This window comes from Saccopteryx leptura, chromosome 7, assembly GCF_036850995.1.
Source record: "Saccopteryx leptura isolate mSacLep1 chromosome 7, mSacLep1_pri_phased_curated, whole genome shotgun sequence".
Taxonomy (NCBI): domain Eukaryota; kingdom Metazoa; phylum Chordata; class Mammalia; order Chiroptera; family Emballonuridae; genus Saccopteryx; species Saccopteryx leptura.
Window position 1 is genome coordinate 37,272,618 of NC_089509.1, and position 20,667 is coordinate 37,293,284.

The window sequence follows — 20,667 nt, forward strand, 5'->3', positions numbered from 1 at the left end:
AGGTTTCTCCCTCCAAATGCTTTAGAAGATAAGCTTTTGGAAGTAGAATCAATTATATTGAGAAATCAACTCTCAATTCTATGTGTAGATAACCCTGGCTTCACTTTACAAAATATTGTACTTTAAGAATTTGTATGTCATTTAAATTGCTCAAAATCCCAGAAAGGTCCCTGTAGGAGCTTTAATCTTTGCAAAGCGTCTCCTGAATAGGCCAGTCCAGTACTAGTGTGCTCAGTATTTTAGCAAATGAAAACAGCATTTCGCAGAAATGTGATATGCAGTAGCAGGTTTAGAATGACATATTTACATATGTGGGCATGGAGGGTCCGAACAGAAACACAGCAATATGTTAAGTGCGATTTATGTCTGGGAGAATTTCAGGTGACTTTTTCTACTTATCTTCTTCTTCCATTTACCCCTCTATGAACTTCCCTCCGATTGTTTGTGTAATAAATCTACTGAATGAAAAGAATAAGTCTGTTCCGATGATGATTCCACAAATGTCAAACTATGCAATAAATCTGTTTATAAAACATGTGCACCAAGAAGCAGATTTATCAAAATCAATTGTGACTCAGATAAAAAATCCATAGTGTATTCTAGGGACTCTGCCAGTGAAAAGCATCTTGGCCACCAAGGCCTGTGAAGACCCCGTGTGGGCAGTGGAAGAGGAAAGGGGTAACCCTCACACGGAAGACAGGGCAGTGAGACTGTGTGTGCGGTCAATTGGAACCTGCCTGGTCTGGATATGGGCTCATTCAGGGGCACACACACCCCTATTCATGTCAAGGTAGTGAAAGGACTAATGTAACCTGTAAAACCTCCTTTCCTATGCAGGACCTTGATATAGGGGCTGAAGGGTTTTATATACTTCCTTGTAATTCTGAATAACACTGACACTTAACTACCCTCCTAGAAACCAGAGCGGAAGTTAGTGTACTTGTCCAAAAGGTTCCGTAGGACCCAAGAATCTAAAACACTCAGACCCAAGCATGTCCAGCATGGTTCTTGTTCCCCTCTTTATACATACAGTGCATGAAATACTGAGGTTACCAGCAAAACTCTAGGGTTCAGGGAGTATAATATCTATCTCTGGACAAGACTCTTTTTTTTTTGTATTTTTCCGTAGTTGGAAATAGGGAGGCAGTCAGACAGACTCCTGCATGCGCCCGACCGGGATCCACCCGGCATGCCCACCAGGGGGCGATGCTCTGCCCATCTTGGGGCGTCGCTCTGCCACAATCAGAGCCATTCTAGCGCCTGAGGCAGAGGCCACAGAGCCATCCTCAGCGCCCGGGCAAACTTTGCTCCAATGGAGCCTTGGCTGCAGGAGGGGAAGAGAGAGACAAGAGAAAGGAGAGGGGGAGGGGTGGAGAAGCAGATGGGCGCCTCTCCTGTGTGCCCTGGCCGGGAATCGAACCCGGGACTCCTGCACGCCAGGCCAACGCTCTACCACTGAGCCAACTGGCCAGGGCCAGACAAGACTCTTAAGAAAAACCTCACCTCATGGTACTCAAGTCTTTCTTCACACTGTGGAGACGTAAGGTGCTAACAGTGGATAATATTGTCTTCTTATTCAGAATACAATAGTCTCTAGCAAAGTGATCTTATTAAAGACTTACTATGCGAACACATTAATTGCAATCACTTGTCACATGTTTAACCCCATGTACCCCACGGAGATATTTTCAACAGCATGGAGTGGTAGGACGTGTGTGGATGTCTCCCCAACCCCCCCCCCCCAAGGAAGCGCGTCCTCAGCTTTCAGTGCCTGTATGCTCCTGGCCTAGCCGGCCCTCTGAGAGAGCCTTGGCCGCTCCGAGCGCTCTGCTGCCACCTGGGCAGACCCCACACTTACAGCCATAAACGCATGGGCACTGAGAAAGACTGCGGAGGGTGTGGCACTCCACGTGAGGCTTTAGTTTCACACTTCGCCAGGTCAGCTATTTAGGCCTAGTCTTCTCCATTGGCTTGAAGTTTGTTCACACCATCTTGGGTAACACATCACATTATCCGTCCTTATAAAAACAAATAAACTCCAATAAGCATTCAGAGTCAGTTCACCCCTCAGAACACCTCTGCCTTCCCCTCTGATCTACATGGCACCCTTTCGGTCCCCACCCTTCCAAAAGCCTCCCGTGCTTCCAACTGAGGAGTGGCCAGATGCTTTCCTTCATCCCATAGGGATCCCACCTTCCTCACCCCCGCAGATGTGCACGGCTCTGAGGACTTCAGCCTGCCGCCCCCGGGTCACCAGGCGCAGCACCACAGCACCCAGCACTGCCATCGAGTGCCACCCCCAGTCACCAGGCGCAGCACCACAGCACCCAGCACTGCCTTGTGACTGCCAACCCCGGTCACCAGGCACAGCACTGCAGCACCCAGCACTGCCATCGAGTGCCACCCTTGGGTCACCAGGCACAGCACCGCAGCACCCAGCACTGCCTTGTGACTGCCAACCCCGGTCACCAGGCACAGCACTGCAGCACCCAGCACTGCCATCGAGTGCCACCCCCGGGTCACCAGGCACAGCACCACAGCACCCAGCACTGCCATCGAGTGCCACCCCCGGGTCACCAGGCACAGCACTGCAGCACCCAGCACTGCCATCGAGTGCCACCCCCGGGTCACCAGGCACAGCACCACAGCACCCAGCACTGCCATCGAGTGCCACCCCTAGGTCACCAGGCACAGCACTGCAGCACCCAGCACTGCCTTGTGACTGCCAACCCCGGTCACCAGGCACAGCACTGCAGCACCCAGCACTGCCATCGAGTGCCACCCCCGGGTCACCAGGCACAGCACCACAGCACCCAGCACTGCCATCGAGTGCCACCCCCGGGTCACCAGGCACAGCACCGCAGCACCCAGCACTGCCATCGAGTGCCACCCCCGGGTCACCAGGCACAGCACCACAGCACCCAGCACTGCCATCGAGTGCCACCCCCGGGTCACCAGGCACAGCACTGCAGCACCCAGCACTGCCATCGAGTGCCACCCCCGGTCACCAGGCACAGCACCGCAGCACCCAGCACTGCCATCGAGTGCCACCCCTAGGTCACCAGGCACAGCACTGCAGCACCCAGCACTGCCATCGAGTGCCACCCCCAGGTCACCAGGCACAGCACTGCAGCACCCAGCACTGCCATCGAGTGCCGCCCCCAGGTCACCAGGCACAGCACTGCAGCACCCAGCACTGCCATCGAGTGCCACCCCCAGGTCACCAGGCACAGCACTGCAGCACCCAGCACTGCCCTGTGATGCCACCCCCAGGTCTCCAGGCACAGCACCACAGCACCCAGCACTGCCATCGAGTGCCACCCCCAGGTCACTAGGCACAGCACCACAGCACCCAGCACTGCCATCGAGTGCCACCCCTAGGTCACCAGGCGCAGCACCACAGCACACAGCACTGCCATCGAGTGCCACCCCCAGGTCACCAGGCACAGCACCACAGCACACAGCACTGCCATCGAGTGCCGCCCCCGGGTCACTAGGCACAGCACTGCAGCACCCAGCACTGCCCTGTGACTAACACCCTTGGGTCTCCAGGCACAGCATTGCAGCACCCAGCACTGCCCTGTGATGCCACCCCCAGGTCTCCAGGCACAGCACTGCAGCACCCAGCACTGCCCATCGACTGCCGCCCCCGACTCAAGTCACTGCACTCGTCACCCACACACACACAGAATAACTCAGCCATCCTGTGAGGCTGGACCAAAAGGGGAATTGTTTTCATACTTATAAGGGCTCCCCTCTGAACCAGAGCATCGGAAATTTACACAGTTCTGGGGAACAAGGTGCTAGACACATTAGTTCCTAGCCTACTCTGGTCATAGCAGCTGGTTTCTATAATAACTGGCTGTTCTAAAATAACTACAACCAATCCACTTAAGTGCAATACAGCGCCCAAAGGTCGAAAATAAAAAGTTACAATTCAATAAGGCATCACATGTTTCATAACTCGGTGTGGAAAGAACGGGTATGAGAAATAATCAGGCCTCCCGAAGAGCCCAGCGGGGAAGCTGGTGGACTGAACTCTATAGTTGCGTGTTCCGCGCTCCCGCCCCGCCTGCCAGTGTGGACCTTGTCTATCTCAGCCACCACTGTTTCAGGCTACGGTCCCTGGCAGTAAACAGTCTGACAATTCAGGAGCACGTTGGGCAACATGCATGCAGAGAGACTTTGCGGAAAGAGAGTTCGAGTTGGAGCTAACACACAGACCAGGAGGAAAAAAGAAATGCCTGATCCAAACAGAGGGTTTCTATCTTTCACGGACAGCGCATCATTTGATACATACGTCTGCACTGACGTATATCATAGGAGTTTTTTTGTTATAATCTGTTTATTTGGTGGATGAGCCGGAGGACCTTATATAACATTCCTGTTTCAAAGGTAGCAACATGTATGGCATTGCACCCACAGACGATCCAGACTCCCCACGGCAGGTCCCATTAGCTGCCTCAAATCATTTTACCTTGCAAGGTTTCTATATAATTGATTAATCATAAAGAACTGCCACTAGCAATAGTAAAAGAAATATTCAGTAATCAAGATTCAAAAGAGAGCATTCTGATAGTATGATCTTAGTGATTTCAGAAAACTCCTTTCATCCTGATTTGAATAGATCACATGTGCCTGACCTGTGGAGGGAAAGAAACCCAGTTTTCCAAGGCAAAACGCACGTGAGCATACCTCGGTCTTCTGGAGTAGAGTACAGGAACACTACCCCTGCCTCTGCACGGGCTGGCGTAGGGCTACAACCTTCGCATTGGATTTCCTTAACAAAGAAGTGGTAGAGCTGCACCCCTTGTTTGGCCAGAAAGCACACAATACAGCTACAGCTGAGGAACTTCCATTCATGCTTGCTCAATAAACAATGTGTATTACATAATGAATGAGCCTTTTCTATGAACCCTGCTATTGGAAAACAGAGGCACTTTCTGCAGAGTTTAAGCCAGTCTACAAGGAGCAGTTACCCCTGGTGAGAGCAAACGTGGACAGAGTAATGTACAAATCCAAACAGCTTACACTCTTAGATGCCTTTGCCACCACCCTAACTTCTTTTTTGCTTGACAAGAAATTATATAATGAAGAATTATTTCAGTTAACTCTAAACCGTGCAGAGAACACTGACACAGCAGCCAGCAAGCACCCGAAAGATGTTAGCTTTCAGCTCCATGTTCCCTGCGTTGCCTGAGAAATGGGGGAAGGGGTGAGTCTGGTGGGAGGAGGGAGAGGAGAGGAGAGGGAATCAGCTATCTATGAAAATACTTACAGCCTCCGAGTCTTCAATTCCATGCAGGTACAAATTGTCATACATGGAGGTCTGATAATCCAGAGCACCTCTTTCAAGGCAAAAACAGAACTGCTACAGAAGCCACAGCTAGAGCCAAAGGATGGAAAAGGCCTGTGTGAGCAACTGCGCCGCCTTATCAATTCCTGTGGATTTACCAGGCGAGAGGCTGTTCTTTCACATCACACAGGGTGAGGTTATCCCCAGAGGCAGTTCAGACCTGGCATTTTATCTGCCTTCCCAGTACAGAGTATAAAACAGCAGAACCCTTCCTCAACCACAGGCTGGTGACTGAGCTAGGAAAGCGGCCTCTGATTGGCTGGGCTTGCCTGCTTCAGTCAGCTGAAGAGCGTTCCCTGGGAGAGTGGAGGGCGACTGGAGCATCCTCCCCAGCAAAGAGCTGCTTCCTGTTTCGCCTGTGCTGTATAGTTCTGCAATAAACACTTACCAGTGTCTAAAAGGCTGCTGGGAACGTTGAGAAAGGCAGAGATTGTATACTCTGAACACCACTGTTCATCTTTTTAATTAAATTCACAATTGGAAGGAGGTAGAGGAGCAAAGGAGAAATGTTATTTTCAGAGAATATTGTGTAAAGACAAGCAAACAGACACTAATCTCTATCCAACATCTGTACTTAACAGATGCAATTTCAGTCAAATGAGCAATAAGTCATTTAAAATTTTTTAAAAAGCAACAAGGTAAAAAAAAATGGAAAGAATAAAGAGATGGAAAGATTTCTTCTGGGAATTTCTACTGTAAAAGTTTTCAATATTCTCACTGAAAAGTTTTCAATATCCTCTGACTCTGCTACCCAAGCAGTGCAGTTTGAAATAAGCCAAAACCTCTCAAAAGCCTTCATTTAAATGCAAAAATTTTAATGTCTTTTTAGGTTTTTTTTTAACTGCCTTTAAGTAACATCCAATGTTTTAACTTAAATCCTTCATTCCCTTTCCAATATTTAGACCAGTGGTAGTCAACCTGGTCCCTACCGCCCACTAGTGGGCATTCCAGCTTTCATGGTGTGCAGTAGTGGAGCAACCAAAGTATAAATATAAAGATAGATTTAACTATAGTAAGTTGTTTTATAAAGATTTATTCTGCCAAACTTAGCGAAAATCCGACATAAAGTACTTGGTAAGTAATTATTATTATATGCTTTAACTTGCTGTAATTCTACCTTATAAATTTTATAAAGTAAAGTTACTTAAGTTACTTCTCTACTTTTTAAATCACCATTACTGTGGAACCGGTGGGCAGTTGGAAAATTTTACTACTAACAGAGATACAAAAGTAGGTGGTAGGTATAAAAATATTGACTACCCCTGGTTTAGACCTTTAATATTCCTCAAACATCATTGATCTTTTCCCAAAAACCTAAACAGACAAGTTCCACTCCCTTCCTCTGCTCCCACTCCACAGCCCAGTTTGACACAGAACAGGTCCCCCACTGGAACGCACTGAGACTTTGAGCTTTCTGGTCAACCAATAAGGTCCTGCAGCTTTGAAACAGGAGAGGTCTATAGTTCACTCAAAGAAGCCGGCTATATTCAGAAAAAGGAAGTTGTTGAGGGGCAAAGAACATAACCTAGAGAAGCTGAATGACTCACTGGGGTAAGCAATGCCCCCGACACTCAGAGGCTCTCAGTCCAGTATCAGCTTCACCACTAATCGGTCGGATGACTCTGGACCAATCACTATTCTATGGGCATTGGTTTCTTCACCTTCCACACGGAAGTTAGAAGTAACTTAGAGAAAGAACTTTGCAAATCTAAAGTGCAACATAAACACTTATCAATGACAACCCTGCTTTGTCAGCTGGAAGGCATTGGCTGCCGTTCATGGGAGCTCAGCACTGGAGTCAGTGGCTGGCGCTGGACCTTCTAGCCACTATCTCCTAAAAGCATAAATCTTAAAGACACAAACCTGACTCCCAAGCAGCAACACCAGAGCAACAACTGCTGAGCAGAGCACAGTTCTTGCACACCTTGGGAATGGCACCTGTACTTAGTTTCTTTCAAATTAAATGATGGCAAAGGGGATTCACTTGTCCTTCATAACCCCAAAATGGTAGAGTTCATAGAAAATGATGTCTGTGCCTACACAGAAGGAGAATTACAAAAGAGAATGGGTGCAATTGGCAAGACACCACAGGGAAAAAAACAACAGCAGTGCCAGCTCTACCTGTTGAGGACAGTGTCCTGGAGCAAGTCACTTCCCAGGCTGAACCTCAGCTCTCTCCTCCATAAAGCAAGAGGACTGCTGGGTCAAAGGAGTTGTAAGCTCAAATCCCTGTGCCAGATTCTGTCATTTTAATTAACTCTATAACTATATAGCCGTTGATACTTTGGCCAGGATCTACAGGATATTAAGGCAAGAGGACCGTTTTTCTCCTTAGATTTTCCAGATCATTTCCATACTTTACTACTTCACTTGAGAATATAGATAGTTCCTGAGTATCTTTAAGTGGAAATCTAAGTTGGGGGCAGGGGGACAAGAGAAGAGGCAGTCCACTTCCATACTTCACCCAGATGAGAGAAACTGCTCCCTACTGGGAAAACTGTGCATGACTCAGTTCCTCTCTTCTGTTTCCTTGCCTTGGAGTGTTCCCTCCAGCTAATGCGATGGTCTGAATTTTTAAAGAACAGGGGCTTACTTTGTGATAGACCAATGCAGGCAGCAAAGACGTCTGACTCAGGGTGGGATGTGAGCAGGAAGGCATTTGACCAAGCAGAGCAGCCTGGGGTTACTCCCTGCAACCCTACATCCAACCCCTCAAGGGCAAAGAACAGAGGAGTAGCAGGCTAGGCTGGCTCTGCCTGCTCTCCAGGAGCTTAGAAAAATGCTGGACTCAGAATCACAAACTGTTAGACGTGGGAGAACCCCGGAGTCACCTAATCCAGCCCTCATTTTAATACCCGGAATGGTTCCATTGCTGTAGTCATAGCCATTGTTTTCTACAGTTGAGTGTTCCTCCCCACACCCTTCTCGATGGGATTTTTAAGATAAGGGATGGGGAGCCACAGACATGTCCCAGGAGGAAGCTGATAAAAACAAAAGGAGGTCACTTTGACTATTATGTTTTTAACACTCCCTTCATTCTAAAAATTGTGTCATAACAAGTCATTTGGTCACCCACAAGCTGACAACTGAAAATCAACTAGAAGACTGGGGAGTCTGTCCCTCGCATTTGGAGCTACAGACAACAAGCACTGCACTTGCAAGTCACCTGCACATTCCAACTCCATGCTCAGGCTCTTCCCAGAGTCCCAGCGGAGCCGAGCGGGAGACACTGACCGGACTGCCCCAAAGGAACTCGGAGGAGTTCCCAGGAAAATGAATCAACACTCCAAGAGGATCTTGAAATTAACTGTTTCTGTCCCAAGGGTCTCTGCCCTGAAAGCTGGCTGAAAAGTACATAGCAAGAGGTCCTGGGAACTTTCTGGGCCTGTTTAAGATCACAAATCACCAGCTTTTGGTCAAAGGGCCACGGGCAGTTCCAAGGACTAAACTTCAAAAATATTCTTCTTAACTCTCAAGAAGTGAAAAGTGACTAAGGGATTGGCAGCCTCTTAGTTTGACTTTGAATTCTCTGGTCAGTGATTGGTTGAGAGGATGGTCTACTTCTCCTACCAGAGGTTACAATAAGAACAAATCTGAAAACCCTGCGGCTCACCTTGTGTTGGTGTTTGCCAGTAACGCCCCTATCTCTCATCACTAGGCAGCCTCCAAAGTCACATAGCCCCAAGAAGCCTGTCTCCCATTTTGAGATTGCTTGCTATGTTCCTGACCCACTTTCCTCCAACTGATCTCTCATGATGATCAATAGTTCAAAATCAATAAAAGACCCTATGACAAGGCACAGCTTGTATGAGTCTGTGATAAATTCCAAATGGTTCCTGGCGGGGTGGTTGTTCTTGCAATTTGACACATGCCTCCATGGAGCTCAGTTCAGTGGAGGAAATGGTATGGCCCACAGCTAATCAGGAAAGCTCTCCTCCGTATCTCCAGGGAACATCACTTGTGTTAGTCTTTGTTGGCTTCAAACTTAGGGACATGAAGTTCCTCTCCCTTACCTGGACCAGGCTCTCTGGCACAGCAGATACACGGGATTGACAGTGGAAGGCAAAGGACCAGCGCTCCTCTTCTCCATTGGCTTGGAATGGGGGAGAAGAGCGAGAGAAAAGCCAAGAGTGAGCTGATCAGCTCTGAGAGGTAGACAGCCTTGATCAAGGCAACTGGTAGAGATTCGGAAGCTAACAGAAACTTTGCCATCTGGTTGTCCATCCAGCTTTCTCTGGGATGTAACTTTTCTAAGCCAGTGTAGCTTTGCACTCTACGGTAGGACTCCGAGAGGTCAGAGAAGAAACAAAGGGACAGTGTTGGGAGTCTCACTGGCTCGAGGAATTAGAACACAAGCCCAAGGCCTTCACTTGCCAATTCAGCTATGGGCATTATTTTGTTTTTTGCTTTTGTTTAGATGTTGCGAAGTGGCCACAGTGTGCTGGATGACTTTCTCCCTCCTCGGCTCTGCAAGAGCAAACCTGCTCACTCGCTGGCCTCTGGAAACCTGTGTGGCAGGCGAGCATGTGTACTGTAAGCCCATTTCCTCCCTGATGTGCTTCTGACGGCTGGTGCTGGCAGGGCAGACAAAGGAGTGAAAACAAAACCTCACAAAGCACTACAGACAATTGATTCCGCTCTCAGTAATCCTCCGGGTTTGAATGTAAACCTCATTACCTAGGCAGCCGTGTCCTTGAGTCTCTCTGGGGCTCCTCTGTAATGTGGTGATGGTAACAGTTCTGGACTCGATGAGTTGATAAATGAAAGGTACATAGAAAATTCCTAGCGCAGAGAAGGCAGAGAGGAGAAAGGGCCTGTTTTTTTTTAAGGGGGTGTAGTATGGAATCAGGCCCGCCGACATCGCCCAGCCCCCAGGACCCCCACACAGTGCAATTTCTGTGGATGGCACTCCTGGGGCAGCAGAGTTAAGAGCAGGGGCTCTGGGCCCTGGCCGGTTGGCTCAGCGGTAGAGCGTCGGCCTGGCATGCGGGGGACCCGGGTTCGATTCCCGGCCAGGGCACATAGGAGAAGCGCCCATTTGTTTCTCCACCACCCCCCCTCCTTCCACTCTGTCTCTCTCTTCCCCTCCCGCAGCCAAGGCTCCATTGGAGCAAAGATGGCCCGGGCGCTGGGGATGGCTCCTTGGCCTCTGCCCCAGGTGCTAGAGTGGCTCTGGTCGCGGCAGAGCATTGCCCCCTGGTGGGCAGAGCATCGCCCCCTGGTGGGTGTGCCAGGTGGATCCTGGTCGGGCGCATGCGGGAGTCTGTCTGACTGTCTCTCCCCGTTTCCAGCTTCAGAAAAATACAAAAAAAAAAAAAAAAAGAGCAGGGGCTCTGGACCCAGAATGCTCACAAATCCCTGTTGCACCCCTTCCTGGCAGGGTAACACTCGGCAAGCTACTCTGCTTTTCTCTGCCTTCATTTCCTTTCCTGTAAAATGAGGACTACCCCAAGGTTACTGTGCAAATGAAAAGCCCTGATAGAGGAACGTGCTCAGAACGGTGCCTGGCACCAGCTCAACGCTGTACAAGCATCAGCTGCTTCTTGCCCTTGGGTCTGGCCTGAAGCCCTGTGCCCTTTGCCTCTGGGATGGGGTTCCTAATACTTGCCCCTGATGTTGGCCTGGCCCTCCCGCACCCCACCTGGGACCCCAGTCTCAGCCAGCAGAGCCAAGGCCGGCATCCTGCCTCCCGGTGCCCTACTTAGCTCCGTGCCAGCTCCCTCCCGGTCGCCTACCTGCTTCATCAGGCCAGGCCAACGCCTCCTTATGCTGAAGCTGGCATGCGAGCCCAGGCCACCGAGGCCTGGCAACACCTCAACCCTGCAGCCTCCCCGGTGAACTCTGCGCTCTCCTGTGTGCCCTGGGGATCCGCCACCCCCACACTGGGCTTCCCAATGGCCTGGTTTCTTGCCAAACTAGAATTCTGACCCCCATCCCTCCCACCAGTCACTCCTGAACTGCCCTGACCTGTCACAAGCCATTGCCAAAAAAACGTCCCCATGAAAATTCTGTAACACACTCTGCTGCTGCTTCTTACCGACGAGGCAAAAGGAGAGCAAAGAGGAGAGAACCCCAGACAGACAGGAGAACGGAACAGATAGGAAACTCTGGACATTCAAAGCAAGAACGGCTATACGGACCAGCTCCCCGCCTCCCTGCTATTCTTGATGGCTCCAGGGAAAAAACATAATACTTGAGAATTCATAAAAGAGTGAGCGTAGGTAAGGTAAAAAATTCCCATGGCCTATTCAACTTGCCAGAAAATGACAGATCCCTCCTGTGATTGATGTATTACTCAGAACCCTCTTGCTTTCTGAAATTTCTGCTAAAAAAAAAAAAAAAAAAGCAGCCAATCTTTTGGCAAAAAACATTCCATACAGCCATGATTTTCATTAATGCTAAACGACTTTATTTCCCTCTCTTCTCCACAATGAACCAAGAAGGCTGTTCCAGCGGACCTCCACCCTGCAGCCTATACATTATTCAGCTAATATTATCTGTGCTAATTTAACAATTACAACTTTCAACTGCTGACTGCGCTGCACTATTTTAGAGGCTAGGAGCTTGAAGATCAGCAAGACACGGCTGCATGCTCCTGTAGGCTGCCTGGGGGATGGTGTGGTAGCAATACTGGTTATTCTTCAGACAGAAACTGAACCAAAGTGATGGTTGCGATCCAAGCTCTCAATTTTGAGATGCTCCAGTGAGAGTTGGAGAGTACTTTGACTCTTTTACCTTCAAAGCTTCAGCAGGGGGCGGAGAAGGAAGAAAAGGGGAAAGGACTAGTTTCACTCAGGAATGGCAGAAATGAGTCAACCACCAATTTACTACATGGCCCTGGGCAAACCACTTCCCCTGGTTCTAAATTTGCTACAAGTAAACAGTTCAGTTTGTTTTTTGGTTTTTTTTAAGATTTTATTTTTTATTTTTCTGAAGCTGGAAATGGGGAGAGACAGTCAGACAGACTCCTGCATGCGCCCAACCAGGATCCACCCGGCATGCCCACCAGGGGGCGATGCTTCACCCATCTGGGCCGTTGCTCTGTTGCAACCAGAGCCATTCTAGTGCCTGAGGCAGAAGCCACAGAGCCATCCTCAGTGCCCGGGCCAACTTTGCTCCAATGGAACCCTGGCTGCGGGAGGGGAAGAGAGAGACAGAGAGGAAGGAGAGGGGGAGGGGTGGAGAAGCAGATGGGCGCTTCTCCTGTGTGCCCTGGCCAAGAATCGAACCCGGGACTCCTGCATGCCAGGCCGACGCTCTACCACTGAGCCAACCGGCCAGGGCCAGTTCAGTTTGTTTTTCCTGTAAATTTCTATTTTGCTACTGCTTTAGGTAAAAATTCATGTTTTCCCTTCCTAGGGGGAATTTTTCTCTTTGATTTGGTAACACAATTTACAAAGAGATGCGTCCAGTCATCCAGTCGCCTAATAAATACCCACATATACTTACTGAGAACCTAATATCACCTCCAAACAAAAATTAGATTGTGCTGGCTCCTATTTGAAATCTTTCAAGGCTTCCCCATTGTTCTTTACAAACTTATTTGTTTATTCATTTTAGAGAGGAGAGGGAGAGACAGAGAGAGAGAGAGAGAGAGAGAGAGAGAGAGAGAGAGAAGGGGGGATGAGCTGGAAGCATCAACTCTCATATGTGCCTTGACCAGGCAAGCCCAGGGTTTCGAACCGGTGACCTCAGCATTTCCAGGTCGACGCTTTATCCACTGAGCCATCACAGGTCAGGCTTCCCCATTGTTCTTAAGATAAAGACCTAAATCTTTAACATAGTCTGGCCACGGTCTCAATGTTTCTCTTCTTGTATCTCCTCCCTCTTCTTTGTTTGATTTTTTTCTTTTTAAGTAATCTTTTATTTTTTGATTACAGTTGACCTACAATATTATATTAGTTTCAGGTGTACAACCCTGTGACTAGGCATTTATATAATGTATGAAGGGATCGCCCCAATAAATTCAGTACCCACCTGACACCATATATATAATGACAGTATTATAAACACTATATTCCCTGTGCTATATCTGTTGTGCTGAGTGAAATAAGTCAGAGAAAGACAATGCCATGTGATTTCACTTATACGGGAAATCAGCACAATAAATGAGCAAGCAGATTCATATATACAGAAAACCTTTCATAAAAATTTCATTGGATTTACTGGGGTGACATTGGTTAATAAAATTATACAGGTTTCAGGTGTACAACTCTATAATACATCACTTGTACTTTGTACGGTGTTCACCACCCCAAGTCAAGTCTCCTCCCATCACCATTCATCTTCCCTTCACCCTCTTCTACCTACCGCTATCCTCGATACAGAGAACACTGGGATGTTGCCAGATGGGAGGAGGCTGGTGGGGATGGGTGAAAGGTGAAGAGATGAGGAAGTACGAGTTGGTAGTTACAGAATAGTTGCATCTCTCATTTTGCACCTCTGTCCCTTTCACTCTCTCCCCTATAGCCAGCCAGGCCTTCTTGGACACATCCACTCCCTCTCACCACCAAACTCTGTTTATTCTGAGCCCTTTGCCAAACCCCACACTTCCCCCATCCAACCCCCATGAATATACATTAATGGGATTGATGAATTGACATCTGTTTCCAGAATGTGAGTTCTGTGGTAGAGGAATCACCATTATATCCCCACAGCCGAACACAGTGCCTTGAACATAGTCAGCTTTCAATAAACCTGAATATTTCACAACGGCCCTGAACTCTTTGGCTACTTCTGCAGTGTGGCTGCCAAAGCAGGGCAGTGAGTAACAATACCACAAAAATGCTCACAAAGTAAAATGTGGATATTTTCTAGAACTAAGAAAACCTAGAACATGAACATCCCTAGAAGGTTCTCATCAAATTGTCCTCATGTCTTGACAAGGAAAGAGTGGTCCTGTTCAGATTCAGATTCTTACACATTCAATAATCTAAGTGTTGTTTTAATGAAGCCTCTATTTCAAAGAAAACGTAATTTATAATGTTTGATGGTGTTGATAGATTTTTTGTGGGGTTTTTTTCTTTTTCTTTTTTTTTTTTTTTTTTTTGGTGATTGAGAAAAGAACCCATGATTTTGCATACCTTTATAACTTTGCACACAACTGTTCTCTCTGTCTGAGAACCCACCTCCACTCTGCCATGCCCCAACCTCAACATTTTCTATTTGGTGAATTCATTCCTTCTTCGGGTTCAATGTAAATGTCACTAAGCCCTTCCCCAACTCTCTCAAACATTAGACACTCCACCTTGTATATTCCCATAGCACTCTATTCGCTTATCTTTCTTTCTACACATGGGCCTACCACATCAGAATGTAGTTCATACAGTAGACCTGCTTCTTCCACTACGAGATAAACAGCTCGAGCAAGAACCATGTCTTACTCAGGTTTGTACCCCAAATGCTCCATTCAATAGACAATCCTCAATAAATACCGGTTAAAGGAACTAAATGACAAACATGAAAAGTAATACCTACAGTTTGAGCCCTGATGACTTTGCCTCCAACATAATCCATGCAGTCTACCCTAGTAGATGTTTGAGGTCTTACTGAGAAGGGAATGAGCCAGAAATCTACGACGTGAATTTAGAAAACAAACCACAGACTGGAAAAGGGTGCCAGGAACTAGTCCGAGCTGGACTCCGGTCAGTGGCAGAGGCTTTCCTGGGTGAAAACCAGGGGCAGAGGGGACGCTGCTGGATGATGGGTGGGTGGTGGCATTACAGTTCTGGGATCTTTCCCAAACTTTGTTGCCTTAGAACATATTTTGGGAGAAATATCTATTTCCCTCTGAAAAAGAGTGCCAGACTATGTACTAGGTCAGGAATTATCTCTTATCTCGTTAATACACCCATTTCTAACCCAGTGTCTATCACAATAACTGGAAAATAGAAGTTCAGTAACTACACTGGGAAAAGTCAAGTTCTATCGTATCTCATGCAGTCTGAGGCGTGAGACATGCTAGAACCTCAACAGGGAAATAGAGAAATCTGACTTAGCCCAAAATACTGAGCTTAAAGAAACAATAGTTATTCTAAGTACCGTCTACAAGTAGATGTAGAGTTTTTAAAAGACTCGAGTAGGATTATCTCAGGCAATAGATGGCTGTCAGTTTCTGCATCTCAGTGAGCAGTGAAGAGAAAATGGTGGTTTGGGTACACACTGCTGTGCTTTGACTTCCCTATTAGTCAGTGTGGGCAAACCGACTAAACCCCATTCCACATCCAATTCTAGCAAGGAATATGAGTCTCCAATGAGAAACTACATTTCACAGCCCCCCCTTGCAGCCAAATGTGACCCTGCTCTTGCCAACAGAATGTAAGTAAAAATAATGTGGACTTAGAAAAGTGCACCTCACTGGTTTGTCATTGCTAACACATCCCAACCTTGAAAGAATACTAACTGCCCACCACACACTCTCTTACTCATTCCTTTGGATGTGGTGTTAATCAACCAATTTCTACAGTATATATGAATGATAAAGGCTAATTAGGTTAAAGAAACTTGAGTCAGTAAATGACCTGTAGATAGAGTTACTTGGCTGTCCTGGAATGCTCTCCTGTAGAAGAAAGAGAAAGACACTTTCATCTTATTTAGGCATCTTTATTTGGGGATCTCTCTGTTGAAGCAGCTTATGCTAATACCAGCTGCAAAAGCAACTAAAATATAGAGTTCATTAGATCAGGACCAAGGCAACCAAAAAACTATATCCAGAAGGTATACACTGGACTCAGAAAAGTACACCTCACTGGTTTGTCATTGCTTCTCATTCTTCTTTGCTCACAAAATCAAGACAGTGGTCATTTTATCCCTAATAAAAATCATTACTATATAAATGTTAAACCTCAATAAGCCTATTTATCTTCTCAAATCAAGGACTGGGAATAAAAGCAAAATGTTGATAAGATAAACAATATAAATTGCCAATTTTTTATACCATTTTTTCAAAGCACAAATTAATTCAAAAAAATCTTGAACTGTATTCAGTTTGTGAATTAAAGTAGACCACTACAAAATGAAAATATTCACCACCTTTTTAGCAAAGTCTGTAAAGATTTGCTCATGAAGACTTGGATTTCAATATAATTTCTCTTAGTTCCAATCTGTTTGGTCATTTTCTTTGCAGTACTGAATGGAAAATTAGTTGGAGCACTAAGTCCGAAGCTTTTCCCCAAGAGGTACAAACAGAAACAGGCTGAGTTACTTGATCTAAATTCTAATTCTTAGAAGTGATTCTTGCATCAAATATTCAAGAAAAATAGCAATCTCCTCCACAAAAAATAGTATACATTGGGGACAAATAACAAAAATACTATATACTAGTATTAATAGAAAATAGAGAATATAAAAAGTTATTAATAATCTCATATTTGTTGGTATGTCACATAAACATAAGAAAACATAGAGACTTTGGTAACACACACATACGGTTTTGCAAAGTTGTTTGGCAATGCATTTTTCTTAACAGCAAAAGGTGACTTTTCAAATATTTAAGAAAGATAGATTGAAAGTTAAAATACTGATATTCAAATAAATATTTAAGTGTCATGTACCTTAACAGTATACATTAAAGATCTTTTAAACTGGGAAAGGCAGTAGTTTCAAAATTTTCAAAAACAGTAGTTAAAGCCAATTATTTCTAATAGTCCCCTAAGTTACCTTTTCAACATCATATTAGCTCTAAATATATATAAAACACTGAAAATAGTCCACTAGTAACTCATCAGTCTAGAAGTAATGTCAAACCATAATATTCCCTAGGTTTCTTGGGCTCCTCTAACTGCCCATTTACCTAAACCTACGGATCATATAAACATGAATCAACTGGCTAAACATAATTTAGCCATATGTACATACAATGAAAGAGATATAACACACACTAATAGTCCATTACAGAAAAAAGGGGGGAGATTCATAAACACATTGCTCTTGGAGTACTGTCAACAGGCATTAGAAAAAGGAATATTACTGGTAAATGTTCAGATTTACCTAACTTAATGAGAAATTATGAGCTTTTCCCTACCAAGTGCCCCCTTTTTTTTCATTTTAGATAGGAGAGAGAGAGAGAAGGGGCAGGAGCAGGAAGCATCAAATTCCCATATGTGCCTTGACCAGGCAAGCCCAGGGTTTCAAGCAGCAACCTCAGAGTTCCAAGTCAACGCTTTATCCGCTGCACCACCACAGGCCAGGCTCAAGTGCCTTTAAAGCTCTCCATTAAAGCCTTGAACTAAAAGACAGTGTCAGACAGATGGACTGTGTGGACCACAACTAATATACACTTACTTTTATAAAAAATCAGCTACTAGGATAGTAAGACATTAACCAACACAACCACTTTGGAAATCATTATCCTACCTTTAATCAAGCAAATCAATTACTACAAGATTTTGGAGAAAGATTAAAGGTCCAGTAGAAGGGATGACCAAGCTAATTTCATAACCAGTAGAGTCATTGATTTCCTTTCACATTCAGCTTTTGTTGGTTGTGTTTACTTCATTTAAACCATATGTTTGATGAACATAAAACAACCAGAAAGATTGTAGGGTTAGAAGTAGGGTTAGAAATCATGGGAAAGTTTCCTAACATCACACAATTCTGAAACAATAAAAGAGAATAAAAAATATTTTCATCATATTCATCCTACATCTACTTGTCTACTGTCATCTCTATTTTACATCTTTCTCACTTTATACTTATTTCATCCATTCATTACACTTTCCCCTACATACATCTGTGTTTATGACCCAGCTTCCTGTTGCTTCTTATGCTTAAAACCAATTTAAGAATTTCTCTAATCTACTGAAATTTCTCACAACTCTTCCCTTAGGTTAACTATAATGAGATCTTCCACTGCCGATTCTTCCATAAAAAGTTTTAAAGCATTTCCAATGAGCATATTTATTTTTCTAATTATAAAAATATTTTAAAAACCAGTGGTATTGTAGAAAACTTGATCAATTCCAAAAAGTACAAGAATGAGAATAAAAAGTTACTGAAATATAGGGTGGGGACAAAAGTTAGGTTTATAGTTGTATGCAAAATAGAGTTTGTTCTTGTATTATTATTTATTAATCAATGTATTATTTTCCATATAAACAACTGTAAATCTATTTTTAAACTGTATGATTATGATTAATTTAATATTTTGGTATCTTTCTCTATATGCATTTTGTTTTACATTGAAAACATGCTGTATGTAAACTTTTATATTTTGTTAACGATAACTCAAGCATTTACTAAAAATTTTTCATAAACATAATTACTAAAAACTCCTCATAAACATAATTTATTACAATTACATAGTATTTCATCATATAAATATTATATGCAGTTCTCATTGTTTTGCTCTTTTAAATAATGCTGGAATTGTATCAGTCATCTCGGGCTAGACGTCCAAATATTCTTGGGTCAAGTATATAAACATTTTAAGCCTCTTGATCACATTGCCAAATGCTAAACAGAAAGATTTTACTAATTTATATTCCTATTAGTTTGATGTGAAGTTTTAATTCTTCACCAATAACAGGGTAAGGGGAGATCTAAAGGTCTAATTCTGACATCTCGATTTGCTTTAATTTGTATTTTTTGCTAATAAACATACATATGTGAAAAATATATATAAAACGCTGCATTTTTTCGTAAACATGGCAAACACTGGCTCCGAGTGAGACATTTTCATATCTACATAACAGAGACTGTGATGTTGTTGTTTCCTCTTTTTGGAGTCAGTCTTATAAAAACAACTGTCAACAATCATCTTCATAAGACAGTGGCTGTCAACAATGGCAAAAAATCAGAGTCACTTGTAGAGCTTTTTTACCACCCATTTATTCTCTGAGAAGTCAAGCTCAGTGAAGGCCCTACCATCTGTATTTTCTAAAAATCCCACTGCCATTTTAGTAGGCAACTGAATGAGAAGACCATGGGGTTTAAGGCTGCAACGGTTAAATATCACATCTATCAGTGAATAGGCTCCTACATACAATTCCTTAGGTATATGATGGAGAGCATTACGTCCCAAACTTCCATTTTATTCTGTGGTGCTGACCTTACACCCATAAAGCAACTTATTCACCCTGTGAAATCTACTTTTACCCAGTGACATAACATTGCCCATATGTCTTAGTCTCATTTCTAAGAATGATCCTGTTTCACATGGAAAGGAAGTAATCTAAATAGTGATGTACTTTTTGTTTATATACCCAACACTTGGCCTAAGTATTTACACAGTAGCTAGGATAAGTATCTGGTGCAGTTTCCCAAATGCTGCCTCTTGTAGTTCAAAGAGAGCTTCTGCTTATATTCAATGGTCCAGAGGTAAGTATTCATATTATTTACTAATCTATAATATTTAACAAAATATACTGCTCACAAAAATTAGGAGATATTTCAAAATGAATATGAAGCGATAAAAAAGCATTTGATATTTTTTTTTATTAAACAGAACATCAGAAAAGCAAACAAGTCGAAGAAAGTTGTTCAATTATGCAAATGAGATGCAAAAACAACTTTTATTTAATTGGTGAAAATGCACTATGCAAAAGGCTGAAAGTACTAGAATAGATTTTAGATTTTATTTATTGATTTTTAGAGAGAGTGGGAAGAGAGAGAGAAGAAAGGAAGGAGAAGCAGGAAGCTTCAACTCTGCATGTTCCTTGATCCCCTAATTTTTTAGAGCAGTGTATAAAATCTCAGTTAACCCTTGAACCCACCCTCATTCCCACTCCCATCTTTAAACAGCCAGTTACTCCCCTTGCACCTTACTAAGCATCTTACTAGAAGTTAATGGCAGTGATACTAGTGTCCCATGGCTTAGCATACTTGTCAACCTGACATAAAGTCGGTTTAAGAAGTGCCCTCATCTCACTCTCAGAGCTAACACCATCATGGGGGGAAGATGCGAGGGGAAAAAAAAAGGATCAAATGTTAGAAAAAAATGTTTCCACCATTATCAACTCTAGTAAACTGCATTTGGCTGGAATATACCACCATAAGAACAGCCTGGGTCCAGACAGATTCTTAACATTGCCCAAACCCAAATACCAGCTTTTGCTGAATCCCTACTGGGGATCACAAGTTGAACACTTACAAATCATCAGCCCAAGGAGGTCAGTGACTGTGTTTTAGAAAGGGTTTCTTTCCCTCTCCTGTTCTAAAAGTGGCCATCCTCTTTTTAGATTTTATTGATTCTTAGAGAGAGCGGAAAGAGAGAGAGAAAAAGGGAAGGAGAAGCAGGAAGCTTCAACTCTTAGTAGTTGTTTCCTGTATGTGCCTGGACCAGGCAAGCCCAGGGATTCAAACCAGAGACAGCA

The 20,667-nt window shown here is 44.5% G+C and overlaps 1 protein-coding gene across 4 annotated transcripts in view; it reads right to left on the reverse strand.

The window, feature by feature from the left end:
- The window catches only part of CACNB4 (calcium voltage-gated channel auxiliary subunit beta 4), a 280,735-nt gene that overhangs the window by 149,815 nt on the left and 110,253 nt on the right, over window positions 1-20,667 (reverse strand). The window contains exons 1-2 of one of the 4 annotated variants that reach the window (XM_066345082.1): window positions 5,279-5,544; window positions 1,859-2,018 (exon numbers count right to left, since the gene is read on the reverse strand). The exons of 2 other annotated variants lie outside the window; for them this stretch is intronic. In XM_066345082.1, coding sequence (XP_066201179.1) covers window positions 1,859-1,864 — 6 coding nt within the window. In that variant the 5' untranslated portion in view covers window positions 1,865-2,018; window positions 5,279-5,544. Of the gene's footprint in view, window positions 1-1,858; window positions 2,019-5,278; window positions 5,545-20,667 lie in introns of those variants that run through there. One more of the 4 variants, XM_066345080.1, reaches the window with a different exon arrangement.